The sequence below is a fragment of the Carassius gibelio genome, chromosome B14, assembly GCF_023724105.1.
Source record: "Carassius gibelio isolate Cgi1373 ecotype wild population from Czech Republic chromosome B14, carGib1.2-hapl.c, whole genome shotgun sequence".
Taxonomy (NCBI): domain Eukaryota; kingdom Metazoa; phylum Chordata; class Actinopteri; order Cypriniformes; family Cyprinidae; genus Carassius; species Carassius gibelio.
This window is the reverse complement of record NC_068409.1, coordinates 17,805,926-17,831,903: the sequence shown is the minus strand read 5'-3', so window position 1 is coordinate 17,831,903 and position 25,978 is coordinate 17,805,926. Positions and strand designations below refer to the sequence as shown.

The 25,978-nt window shown below is 35.2% G+C and overlaps 1 protein-coding gene across 2 annotated transcripts; it reads right to left on the bottom strand.

Annotated features, from left to right (window-relative positions):
- Positions 1 to 3,749: 3,749 nt before the first annotated feature.
- LOC127971880 (kinesin-like protein KIF3A) lies at positions 3,750 to 25,967 on the bottom strand. 2 transcript variants are annotated; one of them, XM_052575160.1, is made up of 17 exons: positions 25,805 to 25,967; positions 23,544 to 23,826; positions 23,291 to 23,435; positions 21,743 to 21,827; positions 20,771 to 20,876; positions 19,998 to 20,137; positions 19,718 to 19,915; positions 19,390 to 19,564; positions 18,037 to 18,135; positions 10,734 to 10,890; positions 10,441 to 10,621; positions 10,237 to 10,347; positions 8,899 to 9,024; positions 7,259 to 7,312; positions 7,112 to 7,180; positions 6,884 to 7,016; positions 3,750 to 4,213 (listed from the first exon to the last, which is right to left on the bottom strand). In XM_052575160.1, the coding sequence occupies exons 1-16, from the start codon at positions 25,808 to 25,810 to the stop codon at positions 6,885 to 6,887; spliced, it is 2,067 nt and encodes a 688-aa protein (XP_052431120.1). In that variant the 5' UTR covers positions 25,811 to 25,967; the 3' UTR covers positions 3,750 to 4,213; position 6,884. The 2 variants fall into 2 exon arrangements, with proteins under 2 accessions (XP_052431120.1, XP_052431119.1); XM_052575159.1 differs by having other exon boundaries at positions 6,889 to 7,016.
- Between the last annotated feature and the right edge of the window lie 11 nt (positions 25,968 to 25,978).

Genomic DNA, 25,978 nt, shown 5'->3' with positions numbered 1-25,978 from the left:
TGCACCCGCGCAAATCGCGCTTTTCCCTCCACAGAAGCACGTTGCTAAACTAGTGAATGAACTTGCGCTCCCTGGGCGGTTCAGCGCAAAAAAGGTGGCGTGTTCCGGTGCAAACAATCCCTGGTGCTATTTTGCTGTTCCATTAAACAATTGCACCACTGACCAGAAAAAACCTAGTCTAAAGTCAGTTGCGCGTTGTTCATTATGCTATTTTAAGGGCGCATGCTTGACCATAATGTATAGCGTGCACAATGCGCATATACTTTGCTCATGTAATCTACACAGATGCAACAGTTATTTTTGCAAATCATAAATTGTTACACTAAAAAATATTAACACGTGAGATGACGGAAATCATTGTGGTGTGCCACGAAGATGTGAAAAAATAGGCATAAATCTAGCTTACAAATTATTGTAGTAATTAAGGATCAGACCTGTTGGCCAAATAGTGGCAAGACATATGTGTATATAAGGACATCTGACAAATTGTGGCTATTTCCTCCCACGCCTGTTTAACCGACGCTATTTTGGGTGGGTTTTTCCCATCCCCATACAACACAACTTCTCTGTCTTTCACTGCTCTTACAAGAACATCAGTCTCCTCGGCTGTGAACCGCTCCTGGCGTGCGCCTGGTAAATACGCCATAATAATAGCAATCCATAATGGAACTTGCGCACCTGCTTTTAAAGGGAATGTTGGATGAAGTTCTGATTGGTTTATTTCACGTTACACCTAAACCACACCTATGAATAATGAAGCTACTTCAGACCAACCCATTTTAGATTTGCGCCGGGCGCAAGAGCCATTTATCCCGCCGGGAAAATAGCAACAGCGCCGAGACCCGCCCACAAAGTTACTTGCGCTTCGCGCTTTGACAATTGCGTTTCAGATCGTTAAAATAGGGCCCACTGTATTAAAATGACAAATAAAAAAATAAAAAATAAAAGCTTGAAGATCAGACTGTAACCGCTATGGTCAATATACGGCATATGATGGAAAAATTCAGATGATTTTGATGGTGTTTGGCTTGTTTTTAAGGGAGAAGAGTTTCTTAAAGTTCCCTTTTTCATGACATGGTAACAGTCTCATAATAATAAACAACAGCAACAACAACACCACATTCCTACTGTTCTTGATATTGTTCTTTTGTTCATATTTATCCAGGGTTAATAGTCATTTTTTGCCAAAAAAAATTAAATTAAATTAAAAAAACATTTCAAAGCACAATAACGGTCATCAACGTCATCTAAATAAAATGCAAAATGTGACCTAGACAGAGTTGCTGTTGCAATAGACTTTGTTGTTGTGTGGTGTCTTCAGAGGATGTGAGAAAAGCGCTTCATTGGTTCATGTACATGACTGTACAGTATGTGTATACTGTCTGTTCATCCTCTGAAAAACGAAAGAAGGTCAAAAGGATGTTGCAAACAGTTCTTTCAGAAATCAACTGATGATGAAGGTGTATGACACCAATCTGCCATTGTGGTGAATGAATGGAATCTGCTGTTACAACAGTGGACAGAATTAGTGTCTAAAACCGACAAATGACTAATAAATAGTGACTGCATCAGTCAGGGTGATTCCCTTCATAGGCAACACACCCAAGCATTATTATTAATATTATTATTATTATTTTTTATAAGTAATGCCTGATGGTCCCAGCAGACTTTTAAGTTAAAGGACAATGTGAAAAATGCTAAAAAGTGTCATCTCCTTTATTTTAAAGGGGATTCTCAACATTATTGCGATTCTCTGAAATCTCTATAAGTGATTATGGGGGTGTGCAAGCATTTCGGGATTTTTTTTTTCTTTGACGTGTAATCAAAAGAATCAAGATAGAGGAGAATGTCATTTCCTCTGTCAGTGCTATAAGAAGACTGATCAGTGCTGAAACTATGAAGACCATCTCGGCAACTGCAGACCTCAGTAGGAATCAATATAGCCAACATGAGGACTTTAATGCTCTTGGTGTTGACAATTGTAGCGGTTACTGGATCGAAACAGCCTAGTGAGAAATTGAGAAAATATCTCCTAATGGAAATCAAGGAGAGTGTGGATTTGGTCCTAAAAGACAGTTCAACGGTAAGAACTTAAATGAATGATTTCATCTGGTTCTCAAGATCCAGACAGTGGTTGTTCTTCTTACTCAAACAACCTTTAAACTTTCTTTCAGAAGTATCTCGAACAATTTGTAAAAGATGTATTTCCGTCATCGAGCTGCTCGGTAAGTTGATACTTATAATCACATAACATGCTTTTCTAACACTTGATTTTATTATCTAATTAACTGAATATGGTTACACAGGAGATACACATTTGCCAAGCAGCAAATGTTATGAACACCACACATCTAAAGTCAACTAATTCTAAAGTTATCTCCAAGCTACAGAGGCGACTGTCTGCCTATCCAGGGGTAAGTCATCTCACAGTATTCATTTGTTGAATTAGATGATAAACATCACGATTACTATGATGTGTCTATATTATTAGAGTATCATCCTGTGCGAAAACCCAATGCTATGCACTGATATTATCAGCATGATTCTTACAATTTAGAAATTATCAAATTTCATTTCCATTTTTTCCACATACTATCGGTTATTTCTGCCCAGTATTACCAAATTGAACAGCAATGCTTGTCTGAACAACTGACTTAAGCTTAACTTAACAAACGATTGACTTAACGAAGCTTAAAATATCTAACGACTGACTTAAATAAGCTTGACTTAAATAAGCCCAACTTAACTAAGCTTGACCTAAAGCTTAACATATCTAACGAATGACTTAACTAAGCTTGACTTAACTAAGCCCAACTTAACTAAGCTTGCTTTAACCAAAAAGGGCCAGTTGCATAAAAGGTTTAGACAAGGCTTAAAAGTTAGTTATCTTTTTTTTTTTTAAGATGGGTCAAAAAAAAAAAAAAGTAAAAATGTGTTTAAGTGGAATCCAAAATATGACTAATTACCACTTGGCTAACTGTCTATTGGTCAATTGGACTAGTTTCACAAGACACTGACTTAAGATAGAGGCTAAGTTTATGGAACAATCCCCAAGCTTAACAAAACTAATTCAGACTTAACTAAGATTAACTTAACTAACCACTGATTCACTTAAGATTTTCACAGGATTCTGGAGTCCTAACAGTGGCATATGCAGAGAAAATACACAATAATTTTTAATAATGTATTTAAATAAACCTATTTAGAGAATTAGTTATACCTACAAGTCTAAATTTGGGCAACTAACTGAAATTTATGTGTGTGTTTTTCTCCACAGAACTGTAACTTCAGCGTTCAAGCTTCAGAGGAACACCAAATGAAAGATTTTCTGACAAAAATCAAATGCTGCTGCAATACTCTACTCTCAAGCATGAAAAACAAGAGGAAATGACTCAGGACTTACTTCTTAGGAACACAATACTATATTTTTGTATTTATACATGTATTTCATATTTATATATTTATTTTATTTATGAATAAAGTATTCTGAAATGATTTTTTTTGTTGTTTTTGAAATGATTATGAACAAAAAAAAACTTTTTTACTTTGTAAAATAATTTAATAATTTAAAGAGGAGTACAGGAAAAAAACAGAAAAATTTAAACATTTTTACATATTTCATAAGACTAATGGTTTACTACAGTGCACAATGGAAATACATTACAGTTAGAGTAAACTGAGCTAATGGCATCACAGCCAGGGGAACATGGCATGCACTACATATAAAAGAACAACAAAATACAATTAAGTAGCATAGCTTGTGTACACTGAGCTAAAGCAATTGCACTCTGCCAATTTAATAAAACATTCAGATTAGATTCGTTTGTCAATAGCATATTCCTGACGGCAAGCTCATCTCTTGTGTCAGATCAATAACCTGCTCGTCCCAGCCATCAGTGTAAAGCAGAATATACAGTAACAGTGTTTGTGTTAAAGGTGAAATGTGCCTTTTGGAGTGCTATAATTAAGACATGTTACAGCAAACTATCCTAACCTAAACCCAGCTTTGGAGCAGCTCTGGAGTCCTGCATATTAACCCATGATTTATTTTCTTATACACATGTCAAAGTGCCTTAATGTCACAAGACTCAGTATTCCCTAATACATATACTGGACTGGCCTTGAAAATGCACAAAATATGGTGGTCTTCATCAGACACAAGGCTCACTGTAGCAGGGATTCAATCACAGCCTCTGGTTTGGAGGAACGTTTCCTAAAAACAATGAGATTTTTAGACAGACATTTAGACAAAAATATATGCACATGAAAAAAATGATGTAATTTAAATGATATACAGAGTTTTGCATTTACATATATAATTCAGAATTGCTAAAATTGTTCAAAAGTGACAGACATTTATAATGTTACAGAAGATTTCCATTTTTAATAAATACTGCTCTTTCTTATGAACTTTCAGTTCATCACAGAATCGTGAAAAATCTATACACTGCATCTTATTTTTTCACAAATATATTAGGTGGCTCAACTATTTTCAACATTGATAAATTATAGTAAATATATTTTTTGAGCAGCAAATATAATCAGCTTATTAGAATGATTTCTGAAGGATAATTTGACACATGAGTAATGATGCTAAAAATGTAGCTTCGATCACAGGAATAAAAATTAAATTTTACAATATATTTAAATATAAAACAGATATTTAAAATATTTATATTTATTTAAAATGTACAATAATAATAATGTATTATTAACTAATAATAATAGTTTTTATCAAATATACGCAATCTTTGTGAGCATAAGAGACAAAAAAAACAACAAAAAAAAACAACTACAACATATAGACGCCAAACGGGTTAACAGCAGTGTACAAAACACGAAACAGTGCAAAGAAATGCAATAATGTTTTACTCAGGATCACTCATGTTCAACTCCGAAGAGACATGCTTTATTATTATTATTAAATGAAATAACTCAATACATGATACATACATATATATATATATATATATATATATATACATACATACATACATACATATATACATATATATATATATATATATATATATATATATATATATATATATATATACATATATATATATATATATATATGTGTGTGTATATATATATATATATGTGTGTATATATATATATATGTGTATATACACATACATACATACACACACACACACACACACACACACGTGCATCTCAAATTAGAATGTCATGGAAAAGTTCATTTATTTCAGTAATTCAACTCAACTTGTGAAACTTGTGTATTAAATAAATTCAATGCACACAGAATGAAGTGGTTTAAGTTTTTGGTTGTGATGATTTTGGATCAAATTTAACAAAAAAAAAACACCAATTCACTTTCTCAACAAATTAGAATAGGGTGACATGCCAATCATCTAATCAGCTCAAAACACCTGAAAAGGTTTCCTGAGCCTTCACAATGTTCTCTCAGTTTGGTTCACTAGGCTACACAATCATGGGGAAGACTGCTGATCCGACAGTTGTCCAGAATACAATCATTGACTCCCTTCACAAGGAGGGTAAGATGCAAACATTCTTGCCAAAGATGCTGGCTGTTCACAGAGTGCTGTATCTAAGCATGTTAACAGAAAGTTGATTGGAAGGGAAAAAGTGTGGAAGAAAAACCGAGAGAATTGCAGCCTTATGAGGATTGTCAAGCAAAATCAATTCAAGAATTTGAGTGAACTTCACAAGGTTTGGATTGGCTGGGGTCAAGGCATCAAGAGCCACCACACACAGAAGAGTCGAGGAATTTGCTGAACCACAGACAACATCAGGAGTCTTACCTGGGATGAGGAGAAGAAGAACTGGACTGTTACCCAGTGGTGCAAAGTCCTCTTTTCAGATGAGAGCAAGTTTTAAATTTCATTTGGAAACCAAGCTTCTAGAGTCTGGAGGAAGGGTGAAGAAGCTCATAGCCCAAGCTGCTTGAAGTCCAGTGTTAAGTTTCCACAGTCTGTGATAATTTGGGGTTCAATGTCATCTTCTGGTGTTGGTCCATTGTGTTTTTTGAAAACCAAAGTCACTGCCCCTGTTTACCAATCAATTTTGGAGCACTTCATGCTTCCTTCTGCTGATCCGCTTTTTGAAGATGCTGATTTCATTTTCCAGCATGATTTGGCACCTGCCCACACTGCCAAAAGCACCAAAAGTTGGTTAAGTGACCATGGTGTTGGTGTGCTTGACGGACCAGCAAACTCACCAGACCTGAACCCCAGAGAGAATCTATGGGCTATTGTCAAGAGGAAGATGAGAAACAAGAGACCAAACAATGCAGATGAGCTGAAGACCACTGTCAAAGAAACCTGGAATTCCAGATCACCTCAGCAGTGCCATAAACTGATCACCTCCATGCCTCGCCCAATTGAGGCAGTAATTAAAGCAAAAGGAGCCCCTACCAAGTATTGAGTACATGTACAGTAAATGAACATACTTTCCAACTATTCACTAAAAATGTTTTTCTTTTTTATTGGTCTTATGAAGTATTCTGATTTGTTGAGGTTGTGAATTGGTGGGATTTTGTTAAATGTGAGCAAAAATCATCACAATTAAAAAAGGTCAAAGACTTAAACTAATTCAATGTGAATTGAATCAATTTGAGTTGAATTACTGAAATAAATGAACTTTTCCACAACAATCTAATTTGAGAAGCACCTGTATATACAGATTTATGGATAATTTTTATATACTCTATACTTATAGTGCCAATTTCAGCAATTACATATACCTGTATACAACATCTAAAATCATACTTATTAACACATCACATGTTAAACTACGCTGAAGGATTATTTAACCGCAACTAGTTGCAACAGTCAGATGCATTTGTGTGTGCAAAGGCGTGAACCAGAAAGTCCAAAAATAAAACAAAGCATCACACCTCACCTACGAGCAGTTTTAGGCCTGGACTTTCCACTCTTTGATGTCCGGGGCCTTTCTAGTTTCATTAGGGACTGTCTCATGCTCTCCTCAGTGTATGCCAGATAAACATGGGACAGGTCCACTTCAAACGGCTGAATCACAAAAGAGGGACAGAGGACAAAAATGAAACATGAAAAGGGAGGAGCGTACATCACGTGTGTCTAAGTAGATCTGAACGGATGCTTACATCTTTTTCTTTCTTGTCTGACACAGGTGTCTGTTTTCTCATGTTGTTGCCTGTGTAGGCCACACATTTCTAAACAAACAGAAAATATATCAGCTGCATTATGTATATCCATTGCACCCAAACATGAAATGTGTTAAAGACGCTCACCAGCTGCCATTCTCCAATGTCCTCATTCCAGTGCACATAATTCTCAATCATCTCCTGCACACAACACAACAAAAAAGACATTGTTTGCATGTTTTAATAGTAGTGCAGCTGAAATTCTGAGATAAATATCAGATATTGTGAATATTCTTTTGGGCACTTAGAAATTCATGTTAAAATCTGAGAGTAAATAAGCAAATCTAGTACATACAGATTATTATTTTATTGAACTGCATTTGAAATATTCGATTCTTAAAGTGAAAGTTCACTATAATAATATATTTTAACTTTGTTTACCACTAATTTCCATTGTCGGCCCAAAAAAACAAAACAACGCTTCTAGCATTTCTTCTCTGTTTCAAAGAACAAAATAATACGGGTTTGGAACGGCATCAAGAGTTAATGATGATGAGGATCATTTATGGGGAAAACTATCTTGAAGATGTTCTGTACAGTTAATTTGCTAGCTTTTTTGACATTTTCGCATTTATTCTGCAAGTGCAGCATTTCACAGTTTATATTATCAGCAAAAACTGATTAATCAAACTGATTAATCTGATTAATCCGGACAAGGGAAAAAAACTAAAAATGATATGCATGCTTATTTATGCAAGTGCTGCATCCTGAAGCTCTGTGTTAGTGCAGGAGAAACAAGAAACGGAGAGAACCACAATACTTCAGTTATTAAAACAGGGTTTCTGCTGGTTAAACGAATGAAAATTTAAGTCATTTTTATGACAGAGTAAAGACAATTTAAGGAATGAATTGAATACACAACAAACATCATGTACTTGGAGCAAAACGAAAAAGAAAAAAGTCTTGTTTTCTGTAAAATTTATCAAAATTTATCAAAAAAACTTAAAGCAAATATCTACTCTGAAAAATCAACTTAATTTAAAGGATAAGTTTTCATACCTCACTGACTGATGTTTGTTCTTGTTTAGTTAGTTTTGCACACTTTCTCAAGACTTAATTTACATTTGCAGCTCAGGTAAATTAATCTTGTTTTAAGGATGTTTACATGTTTGTATAAAAAAAAAAAAGATAGTGATTTTTGGGTGCACTTTATTTTACAGTACATGTACTTACATGTACTTATAGTGTATTTATCTAAGAAAGTTCTTGTAATACAAGGTAACTACACAGGGTAGGGTTAGGTTTAGGGGTAGGTTCAGGGTTAGTACCTAGTTATTACATAGTTATTGTAATTACTATAATAAGTACATAGTATGTACATGAGGAACAGGACTGTAAAATAAAGTGCTAACTGATTTTTGTAATTCACAAACTTCATGAATTCAAGATGCTTTACTGTGATTTTGCGAATTTAAACTGGACCATTTAACCTAAAAAGCCTAAAACTAAATTTAGACTGACTTAGTTAAACATTGCACAATTCAAGGTTATATGTAAATGTCAGACTAAGACATCTGACATGCACATAAAGAAGGGTTTTCCCATTATCTTGAAAAAGGGTGGTTTAATGAAGCTGAACTATGAGATCTTTATCATCATGTTTTGAACACTAAGCAATTCTTGTATTCCGGTAGCTATTATTTAATCACTGGTATTTTAAAACATGCCAACAATACAGGATGAGGAGGTTTGTCTAACAGTGCACATGCATGAGCACAAATACAGACCTGATATTCCTGAGGAATGAAGTTATCAATGATGAGCATCTGTAGCCGGAGCTCTCTGCTCAGCTGCCGGATGTTTTCCAGCAGACCTTCGATCTCTCGGTGATGCTCTTGCTGCAGATCCGCCATCTGAAACAGCAGATATTCTTACCAGAGGACACGTGTATTGTAAACTACTATTGCCTTAAGTTAATGGAAGGGCCCTAAACTGTGATTGGATCTTAGTGAAGGAACATAAACTGAGGTTCGGATATTTAATGTCTGCATGATGCTGACTGATTGGCTGTTGTTATGTTTGTTGTTTTTATAAACATTTATAGTTAATAATTCTTAATCTCCTTGTTTTATGCTTTCAGTCATTCTGAATTTTAATAACCTTGACTTTTAAGACTTGACTTTGTTTTTTAGCATTATTTCTGAACATGTTTTAAGGCAAGTTTATGCGCCTTCATATTTCATGCATCTTTTCTGCAAAGTGATTTGTTTTACATTTACACCACGTGGAAGTTCATGTGTGCTGCACTTTCTTCAAATAGACGGTTAATTAACTCTTTCCCCGTCAGCATTTTTGAAAAAAAAAAGTTTCCAGCCACCGCAAGTGATTTTAATGATTTACACTAAACTTTTATGGCCTACAGTATATTGTGCTGTATGAATATCTACATATACAATACACCAAAATAAAAATCAGAGCCTCTACTTAAAACAAATAATAAAAATCAGTTTTATTCTAGCTTAAAGCATTATTTTTTTTATTAACACTTGAATACAAGTAGGTTTCATAAAAATGTATAATTTTAAAAATGTATAATAACATTCTTATCAAAAACTAGATCTGGGTAATATTCAGAATGATTATCATAGCATAAATCCAGTAAATCGCTTCCATCAACACTTGCTCAGACATACATCGCTTCCTAGATCAACATTTTACTCCGTAACATTATACAGTTTTAATTTACATGCGGTCCATTTCTGATGATCATTATTTTTAATATGCATCTGTTTACATAAGAGATCGCTCGTTTCTCCGTCCTGTTCACGTGTGTTTTTGTTTGTGAGTTTTGAACTCGTTCAGATGATGTGTAATAGCACCCCCTAGTGTATAACAGTGAAAACACAAAAAGCCGTAAAAACGTATCTTTGGCGAGGAAGCGTTGTCTTTTAAAAGATGAAATACCTACTAAAATGCTTCTTTGATCATGTAGCGGTTACATTTTAATGTTGACTAGTTCAAGGTACTGCAGAAAGGCTAGGATTAAGTTTTTAAAACTGCACTTGTACTTTTGACAACACAATTGTGAACGGTGCTATTTGAAAGCTTCATGACATTTACTGCACCTCAGATTTCGCCGCCATCAACATAGTCCACACTTTCTTCAGTTTTTTGGTCTTGCCTTGAGCTTCTTCCTGTAAACTGGTGTATTTCTCCTCGATGTCCAAGCGCTCTTGCTGTTTAGAGACATTTGCAAGCATGAATTACTATGTAATGATAAAACTATACAAGATTATTGGTCAAGCATGAACCGCTTTGTCCAGCTCTACCTCCTTTTCTTCCAGTTCTCTCCGGAGCTGCTCGGCCCTCTTCCTCCTCTCCTCCAGTTCATTGTTGGATTCTTCTAGAAGCTTCTCCTGCTCCTCAGCTTTAGCCAGTAAATCAACTCCTCCAACAATAACCCTCTTCTCCAGAGTAGACAGCTTCTCGAGCAATAAGTGATGCTCCTGTCTGAGATGCAGGAAACAACACAAGACGTGACATTAGTATACTCCTACACTTATATATATTGGCTCTATATAGAGATGGACAACAGATCTGTTGGACAGATTCAATGGCTCACTGGGCTTTGAGAAGGTCTTTCTCTCTCTTCTCAAGCTCTGCACGTGCTTTGTTCCTCTCTTCCTCCTCCATGTCCAGTTTGGCCTCCAATGCTTTCCGCTCCTCTTCGATCTTAGCTTGCATCTCCACCATCTTGTCAGGAGACACCTTCTTCCTCCCTTAACATGAAACAGATATAAAAACAGATAAAACCATGAGAAGAAACATATAGAAACACTTGTGCATTATGCAAGTGCACGGAAGCAAAAGATGCAAGATAGTACATTTAGCAGCGACCTCTTACCAAACTGAAATACATCCCAGTTTCTTTGTGAGCTGGTAACTGACGCTGCTTCCAATGCACCATAGATATTACATTAAGTATTTCAACATATTTCATATGCAATGCTGGGTGGATTACTAAAAAAATATAGTCTGTTATAAATAAAAATTTATATGATGATACACATGCAGTCTGATTACTTTTGAGCCAACTCGATCAACACATTGAATGTGATTCCTGCATACCATACTAATGGGGAAAAAAGAAAAAGAAAAAAGAAGGGAAAAAATGCATTAAATGGCAGGGGTTCATAAAAAAGCTGTAGGCTATTCAAGAAAAGCTAATAATTAATGAAATGTCAAAAGAACGGGAATCCCTACATTACATGAACAAAAATTAATAAGCATGAAAACATTACATGGCCAAAAAAAAAAAAAAACTTTCCAGTTTTGAAATGTTTTTATTGATAATTCATAAAGGTCATTGCATATGCCGAAGACATATTACACAACTATGTGTTGGCAGTGTTAAGCAACGTGCATAATGTTTGGTCTCATTTATAATGTCGGAGATTCATTTAGAAAGGAAAATCTGAGCTTTGTTGATGTAACATTTTTCACGTAAGATGACCAAAGGTGGATGACAATGTGACTTCTTGCTGTCATTTATGGTGAATGAAATGCTTGGGTCTTAGATCCACCCAAAAATCAACAGACAAATTATATTGTGCATTAAGGAAATGGATATTATGTGGCATTCACTGGTGGATGCAAAAGATGTCAACAGATTGTACTCATCCTCAGTGTTAACCTAATCACTGAGGCACTCAGCTGAATCCCTTCTACCTAAAATATTTACTTGAAGTTAATATTTCAATAATTTAACAACACATTTGCATGTTCAAAATTCTCTGATGTAGGTTACTGGTGACATGTTGTGCATGTAAACACTGTATTAAGTGTTTTATCTTGAGATTTGGTTTTATTTTACAAGTATTTATTAGTTTAAATTGAGAAATTTTATTGATTTAATTTATCCTTAGCTTTCATAGCTCATCTCACAAAAATGCAAACATCCTAGTTTAAGAAACCCTGTGAAAATACAGGGCTCAGCATTTCTTTCTTTCTCCAGCTTGACTTATGTGAACAATCTCACCTTCACCTCGCTTTTCAGAATCTTCTGATTTTTAATCATTTTAAATTAAAAGCAATTTCAAAATTAAAAGGCAGATTTTATACATTTTTGATGGTCGGCAAGAAGCTTTAATGATCTCAGAGCAGTTGAAGCAGGAAAATAAGATGCCAAACTGAGCTATAATTATCTTGGAGATCATTTAGACACATTAGAGATCTGACAATGTCCACTGAAAGTGATTGAATTAAAGGTGCTGTATGTAAATGCTAATGGCTGACCGCTACTAAAGTCCAAATTCAAAATACTGGAAAGAGTTATTTCTCCCATCCCCTCCTTCTCAGTTGGGTTTCCAGATTGAGAGCGAGAAACAGGAATGAAAGATGATGAGCCTTACACTATAAGTTAATGAGTTTATTTATTGTGTTTTAATATTCCTCTGGTCACAGAGATTTTTAGATGGATTGATTTTTTTTAGAATCTGGCAACATGGAGATTGAAATCTTATTGGTTGAACTGGCAGTGGGCGGAGTCACACAGACCAAAACAATAAACCGACATTCTGACACGGGACGCACATTTTAAAGTATAATAACTAGCTGTAGCATGATTTTCAGAGAAACAAGCATATGAACTTAGCATGTTTCCTAAATATCTGCAAACAAATTAGTAATTTTATGCTTTAGTACCGTCCAAAAAATACATAAAGCACCTTTAAATATCACACACCTTATTATAAAACTAAAAGTTTTTGTGGGACGGTAAAACTCAGGATAAAACCAAGCAGATTTCTATAGTCTGGTTGGTATGCGCGGTTGAGCTGATGAGGAGATAGTAACACCAACCTCTTGTGTCTTGAATTTAGAGCAGAGAAGTCACATGGCCAGCACATTGCACAAGAAGAGAGAAAACAGAAGCACATATCATCTCATCTAAATGTCTTTAGAAGGGGAATCAGGTTTGCAGTTTGGGTCTGTGTGAAATAAGACCGCATTACTGATCATTAGGTTGATGCAGAGAGAAACTGTGAGATGCACCAGATAGGAAGATGATAAACATGAAGTAATCAGATTCCAGTTTAACTGAAAGAGGTGACGCCTGAACCATATATAGAGTTCCTCTCGGAAGAAGTGACGGTGTCCTATATTCAGCTTCTGCTGTTTCAATGAATCTGCTACCCACTGATTCAAGTTATTACACATCTGTTTAATGCTTATTAAAATAAAGAATAGACTGCTGAATAATTTAATTTGTGTCATTTATTAGACGTTATTAGAAGATGGGTAGATTGTCAGATTATCAGCGTGTGCTGCGTTTAAGCTGGAGCATTCAAGATCATTTCAAGTTTTTTTTTATTAATCTAATACGCATCACAGTGTGGGCTGAGACTACTATTCAAAAGTTTTAGGTCCATATGTTTTAAAGAATTTAATATTTCTGTTCATCAAGGGTGCTTTTAATTGATCAAAAGTCAATTTAATATAAGAATTTTTTTAATATATAAAATTTAATGTAATATATAAATGCTGTTCTTCTGAACCATTTATTTATCAATTAATCCTGAAAACTACTTAAAGTTTCTACAAAAAAAAAAAATGTTTTCAACATAAAATACTGTTTTTAACATTAATTATAGCAAGAAATGTTTCTTGAGCAGCTAAAATGATTTCTGAGGAGCATGTGACACTTTTTGACAACCTCGAACATAGAAATAAATTACATTTTAACATATATTCATAATATTACAGTGTTGTGATCAATCAGATGCCGCATTTATTACCTAAGAGATTATTTAAAAAAATTTCCTTTGTTTTTTTAATGATATCGATCCCAAACTTTGGAATGATATAGTGTACATTTACATGATCACTGGACTGTGCTGATGTCTGAGTGCAATAGGGATTGTGTATTTGGGAAAGAAGGTGACTGAGGGAGCACAGAGGTAGGAATGATTCACATTATCCGTGTACTGCATCCACTCGCTAGTCTGGGCTCTCTCCTCAAAGTGCATTGCTAAAAAACAGGCAAAGTCTGAACTACAGCTGCCACTGTCTGCAAGAGAGAGACTGAAAGACCAGCAACCAACAACACCACATCGATCAGACGCAGAGATATAGAGAACAACCAAGATACCGAGAAAGAGACAAAAATACATCTCAAACGGATTTTTCACAGAAATTGTCAATCAATTGTGTATTTTTCTATATTTTATTACTGTATTGTATTTGGGCTGCAACTAACGATTAATCGGATTAAACCCCCTATTTTCTTTATTCTAATTTTACAGACAAAAACACACTATTCTACATTGTGTCCGATGTCCTTCAAACAAATGTGCCGACTGAATGCTATGAAAACATACAGTGCTTAGCAATGTATTAGAGCACCTGTCATAAGACAAAACAAATATTTTAGGAATCTGTCCAAAAAAAAAAATCAAAAAATGTTTTTGGACAAATAAACTAAAACAACGAAATGGTATTAATTCACATAACAACACTTTGATAACAGCTCACAAGCTTGCTGGCATTGTTTATGTACTTTTTGACTATTTGGGTATTTGAATAAAAAAAAACACTATAAAGCACTTGACAATTTCTTTTCTGCCTTTCTTTCACAGATAACAGAAATAATTATATTACAGCACTAAAAAAAGCTTACTACAGTTTCTAAAAACCTTACACATATTGGTGGGCTAATCAACACAGAAAGCTAAACAATTATTTTGGTAATTACCAATAGTATTACAGTTTTTTTTATTCGCTTTGGTACTATTTTTACAAGCAAGGTGTACATTTTCACAACTCATAGTACTAATATCACATCAGATCATCAAAAGTGCACTTTTTTCAAACATTTCAGCATATTTTCGATTGTGTTAGTACAATACACAAAACCACAAAGTATCCTTTTCACTACACAGAATAAGTGTTTCATCTTAATAAATGTTTCATTCACAGTAACCGCCTTTCATAAATCTCTTACTATCAAACTTTTGATTTTCATCTCTTCTCGTTCAGTACACGTCTTCTCGTTCAGTATACATTTGTCTATTATTTAATCCAACTGATCTTAATGGTTAATCACTGAACCGTTTGGTAAACCTATAGATTTTAAATTGGTTTGTCAGGAATATACAGTATATGGATTTTGAGAACTACAGAAATAAAAATGCGTGTCTGTACGAACATATAAATTATGTCCAAGTGCCTGGACAACGTGGAGGAAACATCTCCATGTGCGCAGCTATCTCTGAAGATGGTGTTGTAGGACGTAGGCCATTACTTGGCTCCAATAATGCTGCATATCTTATTGAGTTTCTCAATGAAATTGAGCCAGCCTGTCAAGGTATAAAGGGGTCACCTATGTAACTGTGTGGGACAATGTCAGGTTCCACCACACAGAGGTAGTTCAAGCATGGTTTCAGGCCAATCCCCGATTCATGACCCTCTACCTGCCTCCATACTCTCCCTTCCTCAACCCTATTGACGAAGTTTTTTCAGCATGGAGGTGGAAAGTCTAATATCGCCAACCCCTTGAGCGTGCTAGCCTCCTTCAGGCCATGGATGATGGATGTGATGACATTAGTGTAGACCAATGTCAAGCATGGATTCGCTTGAACAATGATAACATTGGGGAAGTCGTGGCCTAATGGTTAGAGGGTTGGACTCCCAATCAAAGGGTTGTGAGTTCTAGTCTCGGGCCGGCAGGAATTGTGGGTGGGGTTAGTGCATGAACAGTTCTCTCTCCACCTTCAATACCACGACTTAGGTGCCCTTGAGCAATGCATCGGACCCCCAACTTCTCTCCGGGCGCCGCAGCATAAATGGCTGCCCACTGCTCCGGGTGTGTGCTCACAGTGTGTGTGTGTGTGTTCACTGTGTGCATTTCGGATGGGTTAAATGCAGAGCACAAATTCTGAGTATGGGTCACCATACTTGACTGAATGTCACTTCACTTTCACTTTCACATTCATTGTGATGTGAATGAGAATCTATGGCCAAATGCTCAAGACAGGCTTGATCCAAATTAATGTAATGTGTGCACTAAATGTTATGTTTTCTTCTCATTTAGTTAAATTTCATTATAGAAAATATACCTATGTTACAATTATATCTGAAAAATAAAAACTAATTTGCCCAAATTATTGTAGAGGATGTCTTCATTGATCCTTCACTTGATTACACATAGGTTGGATGTTTTGGAAATTGTAGATCATGTAAATGTTGGGTAATGTATTAAATATATTGGTATATAAAAGTGTATTGCCTAATGTGAAAACTGTGTAATCTGTCTTTTACAGTACTGTAGCATATTAATTTCAGCACTTCTAAGGCCGATTTGAAACCAGTATCTTGCATTGTTTGCCGTTGGATGAACTGAATGTTAAAAGCACTAAACTGAAAGAAGATCATACTGTTGTGTTTCAGTGATTAAACCAAATGTTCTCATTACATATTACAATAATCTTGTGTTTGAAACAATGATTATATGAAATGAAAACATGTGCAACTGAATGAAAGCATGAGATCAGGTTTTGAAAGAATGACTAGCTGTGTTACAAGTGTGATCAGTTTGGATTTTTGTACTAAGAGTTTTGAAAATGTACACCTTATTTGTGAAAATAGTACCAAAGCGAATAAAAAAAACTGTAGTTAAGTGGCACAAACATTTCAAAATTGGTTAAAAACCTTACATCATTTTTTTTAATAAATGTGTTAATCACTGTAAGCTATATAGTGAATATAGTTTAAATCATTAGATCAAAACTTATAACAATATAATAAGATAATAAAGGCGAATAAAATCAAAATCTTCTTTATCCTGTAAAAGCGTCTGATATTTATATCCAGACAATTACACACTGCTGTTCCTTCACTGTTCCTACTCTTATAAATTACTCGCACTGCATGTTGACTTTTGAACCAATGTTTAACAACAGATATTTCAGCACAATGAATGTTTTTGCGCTGAATATTGTCTCCATCGCCTTTCTGTGTTTCATCTGTTTAACGCTGGCACACTTTCAGTAAAGATTTCAACTTAACGCACACTGTCAGGACAGGCCTTTATGTAATAACAGAAAGGCTTGTGTGAATTTGTGACATTTACAGACAAGGATATGACCATTAACTGAAAGTTTTTAATGCATGCATTTTTTCAGCATTTGTCACTAAGACAAATCCCTTGTGTGTGTAAACATACTTGCCAAAAAACCTCTTTTTGATTGTGAAATCTTGAAAAGTGAAGGGCAGCGAGATTTCCGGATGCACACACGCTTGTGGAACTTATGAAGCTTAAACTGCGGTCATTAACGCAAAAAGGGGAAAATCAAATAATCACGGCATCCTGAAATTGGTGATCATTTTCCACTTCAGCGTTTTGCTCAAACCGAGGCAGATAATATCATTTCAGCATGGCAAAAAAACTGCATTAAGTTGCATTTTTCCACTAGTGGTCCGACAGATGTGGGCACAGACAAAGATTTCAGAGAGTCATTGCCAGGCATTAACTGTTTTGAGTTCATGACGTACAATGAAACTACATTTGTTTGATCTGATGGTCTAGACAAGCAAACCAAAGCCACACTATCTGATATCCAGCAATTAAAACCTAGATGACATCAGTGTACCGGCAGTATTGTACACCAGATGCATATATAGCTTTTAATCCAAAAGTTTAATACATAATCCTGAATGAAAGTTTAACGTCTTGATGTTTTGCTGTAAACAGCATTAATAAGATCAAAGACAAAAACAAATAAAAAAAAAGCTCCTGATTACAAAGACGATTATTTGAAGCAGCTCTTGTGGCTAAAAGCCAAAACCACAGTCTGCATCATCTTTCTAAGAGACCTCTCTGACTAAAGTTGCCCAGTCATGAAATGGAAATGATAAGTGGAGGTTCTTACCTCTTCGTTTCCTGCGTCTCTCGCCTCCATCTCCGACTTCATCTTCACCCTCATCCATGTCATCTGATCCACTGCCATCAGAGCCGGAGATCTCCTCACCTGAGCAGTAATAAACCTTAATACAGGATTGTGTACTGATATCAATGCTCTGCACTAGGGCTGCACGATGTGTCGTTTAAGCATCGATATCGCGATGTACGAATCCACGATAGTCACATCGCAGGATGTGTAATGTAGGCTGTCGTAGTTGATCCGTTATTCATTAAGCGTACAGGCCAGCTGCCTTGGCGAATTAATTGTACAGCTTAACCATCATAGAGTGAAAGTTTATAATTTGCATGTGTTTTTAAGTCCTGTCAGTTTAACAGCGCGAGAGAGAGAGAGTGCGAGCGAGAGACAGAGAGAGAGAGAGAGAGAGAGAGAGAGAGCCGCACACTCACCGTCTTCAAACAACACGAGCGCTGTCTTGCTCTCTCTCCCTCGTGCATATTAATCAATTGACACAATGGAGTCGATATTAATATAATTTAAAATGAGAATGTAAGTGTGCTCACCCCATTTTTGTTTGTAAGAAAAAATTAGATTAGATTTCATATCGCAGAAAAATTAATATTTTTTCCCAATATGGTGCAGCCCTAGTCTGTACCTAGACTCTAGAGGACAACCACTGATGCATTTACCCCCAAAAAATTAAGTCATTGGTAACCAAAACAGCTTTGTTACTTATAATCTTCAAAATTCCTTCTTTTATGTTCCACAAAAGAAAATAAAGTCATTGGGTTTGCGTAAATGATGGCATAATTGATGTATTTTTGGGTGAACTATTCCTTTAAAGATTTTTTTACCTTATTTCTTCCCTTTTTAATGACATAATACTCTAAATAAGAAACTAAAACTACCAGTGTGTGGCGGTAAATGTCTTTACGAATCTTTCATACGATTTTTCAACAATGTATTATTTCCTGCAGAGACACTTCAGATACGCACTGTTTACCATGATGCTTTTAAACTGCTCGAATTATCATTGGAAATGCTTCGAAAAGATAATACAGTCTATCATATTATAATGAGATTACTAGCTACTGTAAAATAATGAACAGGACCAAAATCTTTGTTCGCCGTGTTTTAGGCATTTTTAAAAAAAAGGGCGCATCTACAATGGATCCACACGTCTAGCTAACACGTCTAGGTTATCGGCTTTCATATTTAAGTAATTATCTCTCAAAATTATCATATTGGTGCATCCCTACTATGTAGTCAATGCAGCTCTCTATACATTACAGAGCCAATGAGTCACATCCTGAAGAGCAACCCTGACAAATACATGACACAGCCGAAACTGATGAGGTGTACCTTCTTCAAGTTTTTTCTTGAGGTCTTCAATTTCTTTCTGAAATTGACGCAGCAGTGCATCCTTGGGGTCCTCATTAATCCTGGCCTTATTCTTGATGTTTTTGGCACGGTTGGCATAACGGAGAGTACTGATGGTTTCATCGTAGTTGTAATCTGCCGGGCCGATGTTTGCACACTGCAAAATAAGAGAGAGATAAAACAGCATTATACTGTGTGCACTACTTTCACAGAAATCTGACTGATTTATGATGAATGTTAACCATTTTATGAAAAATTTAATCAACGATTGGGATACTATATAAGCCAAGGCTTGTACGAGTCTTGGTACCATCATTGTCTTGGAGTTTCCTCCTAGTGAGTCCTGTAAGAGTCGTGTGAGTTTTGAGTTCCTGTAGGGCACGTGGGTGCTTTTTCCATCCACTAGTGCAGAGATAACATTTCCCAAGGTGGACAGAGACAGGTTGATTTTTGTAGCCTCTTTAAGACGTTGACCTGTGGCTCCTGTTTTTCCCTGTCTTTCAGAGCCCTGAGCAACAAAACTTCCTCGTCAGTAATGGAAAGAAAACCAAAACGATGTAAAGTTTATCCACATGACGTGGACTGCTTACCGCAAGATCCACCAAGTGTAGCTTTCCCATGCGCACATGCTGATTTCCATCTACACCCTTCTCACTGCACTCAATAGTTATGGTGAAGATAGCATGAGAACGAGAGCTGTGCTCATTCATATTAGTCGCACCCACAGACCCTGGGCAAGGACAAATAAACACAAGCACAATTGTGACCCTGGACCACAAAACCAGTCTTAAGTTTCATTTTCTTGAAATTTAGATATATACAGCATCTGAAAACTGAATAAATAATCTTTCCATTGATGTATGGTTTGTTGGTAGGAAAATATTTGGCCGAGATACAACAATTTGAACATCTGGAATCTGAGGGTGCCAAAAAATCTACATATTGAGAAAAGTGCCTTAAAAAATGTCCAAATGAATTCTTAGCAATACACATTACTAATCAAAAATTAAGTTCAATTTACGGTAGGAAATTCACTAAATATCTTCATGGAACATGATCTTTACTTAAAATCCTAATGATTTTTGGCATGAAAGAAAAAACAAAAATTCTGACCCATTCAATGTTTTTTTGGTTATTGCTAAAATACCCCAGTGACTTAAGACTGGTTTTGTCCTCAAGGGTCACATACGCCGAGCTTCCTCTCTAGAGAGTAATACTCTTGTTCTGATCAAAACATTTTTCTGTATTATTATTCGAATTATTAATTTAAATATTAGATTAGAAATAAAGCAGTCATCCATGTCCGCAACACAAAAAAACTGAAAATCGTGTTTAATAAATAAAATAATTCAAAGAGACTCACGATTTTTGTGTCCAAGGGTCATAATCCGGTCCATATCGTCAGCATTGTTTACCACGTATCCAGAAAGATCTTTGATGTAAACTCCTACATCAGGTCTCTCCTTGACCTGTATTTTGAGTTTAGTATTCATCAATCTCAGAAATCCATTAAGATGCGCAACTAAATGTTAAATATTCAAAGTCAGGCTTCCTCAATAACAATGGAACTAAAATGACGTCTAAAAGGTTATACGTTCAAAAGATTGGGGTTAATAAGATTTCTTTCTTTTTTTAATTTGAAAGAAATTAATCCTTTACTTCAAGAAGGACAGATTAAATGTATCATTAGTGATGCTACAGTGTCATTTATAATGCAACAAAATATTTTTGTTTTAAATAAATGCTGTTTTTTTTTTCTATTTATCAAAGAACCTTGAAAATTTGTTTCCACAAAAATAGAAATGATGCTGAAAGTTCAGCTTAGATCACAGAAATAGAGAAATCTTTTTAAATTGGAATAATATTTCACAATATTACTATTTTTATTCATATAAATGCAACCTTGGTAAACATAATATTTAAAAAAAAAACATTAGAAAAGAAAGTGAAAAGACTCCAAACTTTCGAATGGAAGTGTACGTTGTTTAGCTATTTAAGTGTTCATCAAAAACAAAAATCTAAAACTAGACTGTATTGAATAAGATAAGTGTAATGTGTGAAATGTGACATTCCAATTTGTAGCTGAAAGCATTATCAAATATCAAATAAAGAAAAATATTTTATAAACAATCCCACAAAGAATTCTCTGAATGATCAAATTCTGTTTGATGTGTTTAAATTCTACAGAAAACGATGCCACTTTCTGTAGAATTCTGTGGGTGCAGAAACCATGCGGATGTACGCATGCATTAGTCATGACCTATATTAGAGTGTCCGCTTAACAACACACCTAATGCAGCGATGAGGGATATGTTGAAATATGTTGGTTTCTCACCTCCAGCCTCTGCATCTGGTCCTTTCCCAACAGGTCTCTCACATCCTCATTGTATATTTCCAAATAAGAAACTCTTACCAGAAACCTAAAAGATAACACATCTTAACACTCTGCACATCTCTGATAAGGTTTAAAAGACGTGTAATGAAAAAGCAAGAAACCAGCCTTAAGTCGCTTGGGTGTATTTGTAGCAATAGCCAAAAAACATTGAATAGGTCCAAATTATAATTTTTTCTTTTATGCCAAAAATCATTAGAATATTAAAGGGTTAGTTCACCCAGATAGGAAATTTATGCAATTAATAACTTACCCTCATGTTGTTTCAAACCCGTAAGACCTCCGTTTATCTTCGGAACACAGTTTAAGATATTTTAGATTTAGTCCGAGAGCTCTCAGCCCCTCTATTGAAGCTGTGTGTACGGTCTACTGTCCATGTCCAGAAAGGTAAGAAAAACATCATCAAAGTAGTCCATGTGACATAAGAGGGTCAGTTAGAATTTTTTGAAGCATCGAAAATAAATTTTGGTCCAAAAATAGCAAAAACGACGACTTTATTCAGCATTGTCTTCTCTTCCGTGTCTGTGTGAGAGAGAGTTCAAATCAAAGCAGCTGGATATCCGGTTTGCGAACGAATCATTCAGTTCACCAAATCAAACTGAATCATTTTAAACGGTTCGCATCTCTAATACACATTAATCCACAAATGATTGAAGCCATGAATGAGTCAATGTTTTGTTCGTTATCTGGCTCGGCTCGGTGTTCATCTTCACAGCAGTTCAGTCAGTGTACTGTTTAAGTGCATGCATTACTCCGGGATATTGGTTTGTTTTAACTCAGAGGGAGTGTCAGCCACATTAAAAAAGTTAACAGCTTCAGTCATTTGTGGATTAATGCGTATTAGAGATGCGAACCGTTTAAAACGATTCAGTTTGATTTGGTGAACTGAATGATTCGTTCGCTAACCGGATATCCAGCTGCTTTGATTTGAACTCTCTCTCACACAGACACGGAAGAGAAGACAATGCTGAATAAAGTCGTCGTTTTTGCTTTTGCGTTTTTGCGTCGTATTAGCTTCAATGGAGGGACTGAGAGCTCTCGGACTAAATCTAAAATATCTTAAACTGTGTTCTGATAATGAACGGAGATCTCACGGGTTTGAAACAACATGAGGGTAAGTTATTAATTGCATAAATTTGCTATCTGGGTGAACTAACCCTTTAAGTATAGATCATTTTCCATGAAGATACTTAATTTTCTACCGTAAATTTATCAAAACGTAATATTTGATTAATAATATGCATTGCTAAGAATTAATTTGGACAACTTTTAAAGGTGTTTTTTTTTTTTGCACTATTTTCAAATTGTTATATCTCAGCCAAATATTGTACCGTGCATCAATGGAAAGCTTATTTATTCAGCTTTCAGCTGATTTATAAATCTCAATTTCAAAAACACATATGACTGGTTTTGTGCTCCAGGGTCAAAAAGTATCTTAATTATTAATCATGCACTGACACAAAGACTTTTGAACAGCACAGCAATTCTCACCGGGTGTCGCCTTCTGCTTTTGCAATATGACCAAATATATGAGCAAATGAATTTGGGATGATTCCTCTGAGCTCAGGCACTGCTCTGACGCCCTCCATAGTGAACGTCTTCCCCGTTCCTGTCTGGCCGTATGCAAATATGGTTCCTCAAAACAAACAATACAATTATAATCTTCAACATCTCAAACTTGCAAATCAAACAGATATAAAGATGAAAATACATGCAATTAATATATCTATTGTCTTTGACTTACCATTGTAGCCCTCTAATACGGAGTCAACAATCGGTCGAGCTGTTAAATTATACACATCCAGCTGTTTGCTGTCTGGACTGAACACCGTGTCGAATGTGAACGTCTTTGGCGGCTCACTGCTCATATCAAGTTTGTTAACCGTAATCGTTCCCCGGTTCTCGTCTACAGCGACGGCCTGCTTGTGTCCCATCATCTTCTCCTTCTCGTTCAGGGGTCGACATCTCACCACCACCTTCACGTTATCACTCACCTCCACCTTTTCAGGTTTATCCATCTTATTACTCTGGACAAGCGGAAACCGGTTAAAAAAATGTTAGTGAACAACCATCAGTTTAAAAACTATGAATTAAAATAAGTTAACGCGGGACCATCTGTTTGTCAGCACAATGGAAGTCCACCATTAGAAATCCATCATGAAACTATGAAAATGCATTATAGAAATACGTGATTATTGATTTTGTAAAATCTAAACTATCAATTGTCCTTAAATATGTTTACAAACACAATGTCAGTTAAGAGCAGCGTTGGGAAGTAATTAGTAACAAGTAACTAAATTACATAATTTGATTACAAATAAATGTAATCGGTTACGTTTACTGAGAAATAATGTGTAACTCAATTACAGTTACTTAATGTTTTTCACACACATCCACATGCCAATACAATTGATTTCTTTCATAAATTGCATTGTCTGATCTAAAATATTAGACAGCAATGTTTCATGAGTTAAGGACAAAGAATAGGACACATGCTTATTTAATAACTGTTTGATTTCATATCTGTCTTTATGTATATGCTTTATTTTTAAGATTAACTGTTTATTTGTTTTCCAAGCCATTGTTGGATGCCAGTGTTTCCTTTCATCATAACTACGCAAAGATTTAATTATATATTTCTTGCAACATCTTAAATCTGTATAAGGTGAGACACTGCAGGTGAACAGGGTAAAAAAAAATTACTAATAGTTATCACCTTACTTACCAAGTTGATTGATTACATTGATAAATGCAAATATTTTTTGTATTACAAGTTTTTTCAAATGTTATGTTTAAATATGCAAATGAGGGATTATTTAATAAAATATGCGCTAATTTGCATAAATTTCTAGTACAAAAATCTGAAGTCGGTTTCAATTCTTGTTTTATTTTTTTGGCATATTAGACTCAAATGTTTTTACATTGGGTATCTCTTTTTTTTTCACTGAATAATTCAGAAAAAACAGCTGGAAAACAATATATTTTCTCAACATTGGGGGGTAATAAAATGATGTGTATAATCAAGAAAATTATATATGAACAAATCCCTCTCTAGAAACCTTCATAATATACTGTAAACAGGAATAAAAATGTAAAGTTTGGTATGTGTAAGTGCTCCTGAAGTGGAGATTTATGGTTCAGTGTTGGAGAAAATAATCATTTTAAGAAAACGGCCTTTAAAAATATTGTAATTGAATTCTACTGACACAAATAGATAAAGTGCAATAAAAGAAACACTTAACAGTGTCTTTTGGATGTTTTCTTTCCATATGTTTCACTTTATGAAAATCCAAAAAGCCCAAAATCTAAAAACTGATAGGTGCATGAAAAAAAACATTGTTTTTGCCTGCAGTGTCTACCAGAATGATCTCAAAGTAAGTCTGATTTTGAGGTGGTTGTGTTTTAATTAAATTCTAATCATCATTCAAGTGATGAAGGATGACGCTCATAGGTAAACAAACACCAAATAACATTGTTGTTGTTTTTATGCGTGAACTAAGTTTTTCTTAATGCTTAATTTAACTTTTACTGTAAAGGTCACTTGATGTTGAATGTATCTGAAAGGTGGGGTTGATGTTGCTAAGCAGCGGATATGACCGCTAACAGCTAAATTAGCAAACAACAACAAAAGACGATTTATTATTTTAAACGCAGAAAATTGTTATTTATCTGTTGTATGCGGGTTTAACGTAATTCCTCATTAATTTAAATAAATCTGACTCGTTGAGAGATTATAATATCGTTAACCCGAGCTTGTTATGAAGCTAATAAGTAGCAGGAGGCTAGCTTGATGTGCACAAAACAGTTCTGCTCACAGAAAGAACAAAAACAATTCATCATCGCATGATAATTAAATGAATCGTAGAATTGAACAATAAGGGTAAACGCTGTCAAATAACAGTCTGTGGATATCTGCAGGAGATTCCGGTTGCAAAGGAATGATGGGAAGGTGGGGCATAACAACACACACATTACACTGCGATAGATAGAAGATTACAATCTTACCGGCATTTTTAGAATTGGATATATGGGTCTTTATTTAAAAATCTAAAGTAATGAGATTTCGTCAGGAATGACCATCGATGAGCTCTTTCGGTGGATGGTGTATTTTTCCAGCTCAAGCGCCCATCCCAATCAGAGCGTAATGCGCATGCGTGTTTACATATTGATGGACATAAG